Raw genomic sequence first — 3,640 nt, forward strand, 5'->3', positions numbered from 1 at the left:
AGTCTCCAATACATCAAAGTCTGTCTGCAAACCCTGACGTGACCCGTGGCCAAACCAGGTCATCATGATGAGAAAGGTAAACAACTAATGTGAGTGTGTGTGTGTGTGTGTGTGTGTGTGTGTGTGTGTGTTACCTCCAGTGCCTGACATGGCTGCTTTAGCCCCGGACAAAGTCAATAGTCCACTCGGTTTGAGGTGCAGAGTGGCAAGGTGGCTGGAGATAGTGGAGGTCCACACACTCTGTTTCCACATCAGATCAGTGTTTTTGTATAAATCTATAAGATAGGTGGGGAAACAAACATTAAAAAGCACAGCCTCATATTAATTAGCTGGCATCTTATAGTTCTTCCAACACACTAGTTCCATATGTATTATCTTATCTAGTTCAACTTTGGGTAAACGCTGTGAAATATGAGAGTTACCTAAAAAGATCAATAACACTTTCATGTCTGTCAGTAAAAAATAAGATGTATAGTCTGTTACTGGTTCTGTCCATCAGTAACACAATCTGAATACCAGCACCTAAAAGGCGCATATGAACACGTTATATCTCATTGGCTGATGCAAATAGTATCCTTTGGTAATATATTTTTTTAGTGGGTTGGTCTATTATAGTGTAGTCTCACTTTTCTATATATCAAGTATTCTACATATATGTTTCTAGCGTTGATATGCATGTATTACATTTGTAAAGTTATTACAAACTTGGCTGATGATTAATTTTACAGCAAACAAAAAGGTTAAACTCTGACCTTTGGAGCTACAGCTTCCTCCCGCCCAGCCTCCGGCCACACACAAGATGGCGTCCACTTTCAGTTCCCCTAGCAACTGCGCCACATCTGCCGTCACCTATTGGACAAAACGAGAGATAACCAAGAATTGCTTATTTATGGAGCAAGGAGTGAATGGCATTTAAAAGACAACCAGTACCTCTCAGCTCATACACCAGCTGGAAATATTTAATACACATTGTACACTGTATTCAGAACAACAAACAAAATCAGCAACACATTAATAAATAAATGGAATACAATCCATTAAAAAAAGGTCTTGTGGCAAAGAAAACTACATGAGATATGCAAACTAATTAAAAAAATTCATGTAACCTGGCTAAATTATTCCTGCAATAATGTACAAGGATCTGACCTAGACAGAACTAATCAGTAATTAAGGGAAACTTTAAAGTATAGAGGAAACAATTGTGCTGGATGTCAATGTGACCGATCCTTCATTTTGACTGAAATAGTTTTTCTCTCTGTTGTCCTTGTTTTAAGAGAGATATAAATGATAGACATTATTTAAAAAGAAAAGAAGTAAAACTTGCCACTATATTATTCACTTCATAATGTATCAATACAATGTGTTAATCATTTTTTGTATTTTATATTTGTGTTGGCGTGAACAGTATCAGAACAGCATTAACCAGATAAAAAGCATAGAAAAAAGATGTATGGACTACTCCTGTCAAACCGCTGCAAATACATTAAATAGTTCAAGTTGTATTCAATTAAAAAGTATATCTTAAAACGAAATGCTTGGATTAATGCTTCAGTAGCATTAAACAGAGCAGCAAAGCTATCGAAGTCGGTGAGAAACACAACAAAATTATAACAACATTCACATTTCCTACTTGTTTTTTCAGTTTGATCTGAACGCAGCATTGGCACACACAGTGAAACTGAATGCAGAAAAAAGCAATTAAAAAAATATTTATAAGCTACAACATTCATAACAACCATTAGACTTTAGCTGCAGGTTGTAACATGTCTACTACTACATCTTAGCCCATCAGTTTAACATTAAACAAAAACAAATATTGTTATATCATTATAAAACTCACCTGTCCTGCCTGCTCGTTGAAAGATTCACTCGACTTCACAATCACGTTGTCGTTTGCCTCCTCGTTTGCAACCATATCGATGGAAGTAACCCACTATGCATTCATAAAAAACATAGAAACACACTTAGCTTATCATTTTTGCAGTGTGTTAGCAGCTAAGCTAGGATATTCGTGCTATTACTCACCCATCCTTTGGATTTAAAATGCAGCACACACTTGGAGCCCAGCGCTCCTCTTCCTCCATAAACGATCACCCGGTTAGCAGCAGCCATGTTTAGGGTCAGTTAATGTCAGAGTTAATGCTGTGTGTTTGCAGAAAGCTGAGTGAGAGCTGAGGCTAAGCTGCAGTTGAAATACAGGCAGAGAGAGGGAGGGAGAGAGAGAGAGAGAGAGGGAGGAGGGGGGCGTTTCTTCTGCAACAGTTTGGTGGAGCTAATGCTGCTTTCATAGGCGCTCGGAAATGCTACCATTGCAATGAGAACCACGCCAACTCATGTACAATTTATAAACATTTTTTTTTCGAAATAGTAACATGGTCCATGGACAAGTGCAATATCCAAATTGCATTCAGTGCAGTGTTTGGGCAACATATGTGAAAGTATCTGAATAAAGTTTCGTGGTGATTCAGGGAGGACACAAACAGGATTCTACATACTTCTTCCACACGTGGATATCTGACGAACTGGCGAAGACTGGAGGTGATGACCGGGGTTTTATACAGGTGCAGGTGGGTAGTGGGCCTAGTGGCAATCAGTGAAATGAGCAGCAGCTGGAGAGGTGTAGAGGGGGGAATCCAAAAGTAGGTCAGCCAGGCTCAGCCGGACAGACAGACAGACAGACACACACACACACACACACACACACACACACACACACACACACACACACACACACACACACACACACACACACACACACACAGAGAGAGACTAACAGTCATGGCGAGATGAAGCCTTATGAAGCTTTGAAGCTTTCCAGCCAATTGGTTCGCAAAAGGGTTCATCTCATGAGGCTTCATCATGGGCTTCATTTGAACACAAACCCCCTGTTGGTCAAAGTGTGTAAAACAGGCAGAGATTGGACATCTCAACAGTGTGCTCTATCTCATACCGAGTTCCCAATGAGTAAAGCCTTAGAATAACTAAACAACGAACATAAAATCATATTTTCATGTTAACAATATTGTTTTTATTCCAGTTTATTGTGATTGAAAAGCCTAAGGAGGCTGGTAAACATTGCAAAGAGGGATTTGTATTCCTTACTAATATTCATAAACTTAACCATGTTGTAGCCTGAGAAAGGCCAAACCATATAAAAGAATACATGTATTAACTACATTATCTCATTTACCGGTAGCTTTTATAAACAACAAAAAATACGTATTGACGAGTCGTTGAACCAGGGACCCTGCGGTCGTGAGTCAACTGCTTTCCAGCTGAGCCACAGCACACCAGTGAATCTCCTTGAAAACACTGTAACATATTTATTCCTGTATTTATTCAGTCATGTTTTTATTCCTACATTTATTTATGCTTGTATCTATTTATACTTATGACATGTTCCGACCTCTATATAAGTGAGGTTCTGAGCTCTTTTAATTCCATCGTGTCACCAGCGGACCCGGGTACAGGAGGGGTAATATCGTTCTTATTATACCTCCATGGGTATTATGAGCGTTGTGGTTCAACCATGGTTCAAACGAACTGAATCGCTTCCTGAAGCAGTCACGTGGTATCGACAGGCAGCGAGGTTTCGTTTGTCATTGATGACGTCACTGTCCCAAAACGATACAAGCCTCGA

At 39.5% G+C, this 3,640-nt stretch overlaps 1 protein-coding gene across 1 annotated transcript; it reads right to left on the reverse strand.

Moving 5' to 3' along the window:
* Nucleotides 1-48: 48 nt before the first annotated feature.
* Nucleotides 49-2,235, reverse strand: LOC104948163 (dihydropteridine reductase-like). The gene is made up of 4 exons (XM_010774326.1): nt 2,026-2,235; nt 1,841-1,933; nt 753-849; nt 49-275 (listed from the first exon to the last, which is right to left on the reverse strand). The coding sequence occupies exons 1-4, from the start codon at nt 2,110-2,112 to the stop codon at nt 85-87; spliced, it is 468 nt and encodes a 155-aa protein (XP_010772628.1). The 5' UTR covers nt 2,113-2,235; the 3' UTR covers nt 49-84.
* Nucleotides 2,236-3,640: the final 1,405 nt, after the last annotated feature.

The sequence above is a fragment of the Notothenia coriiceps genome, unplaced genomic scaffold (genome assembly GCF_000735185.1).
Source record: "Notothenia coriiceps isolate Sejong01 unplaced genomic scaffold, NC01 NC01_scaffold00013843, whole genome shotgun sequence".
NCBI classification, from domain to species: domain Eukaryota; kingdom Metazoa; phylum Chordata; class Actinopteri; order Perciformes; family Nototheniidae; genus Notothenia; species Notothenia coriiceps.

Bases quoted from the DNA above. Each gene is read 5' to 3' on its own strand.
- LOC104948163 (XM_010774326.1), bottom strand. From the start codon at position 2,112: ATGGCTGCTGCTAACCGGGTGATCGTTTATGGAGGAAGAGGAGCGCTG. The intron at 1,934-2,025 runs GTGAGTAATAGC...ATGAATGCATAG, and splicing joins ATTTTAAATCCAAAGGATGG to TGGGTTACTTCCATCGATAT. The intron at 276-752 runs GTCAGAGTTTAA...CCTATCTTATAG, and splicing joins AGGAAGCTGTAGCTCCAAAG to ATTTATACAAAAACACTGAT.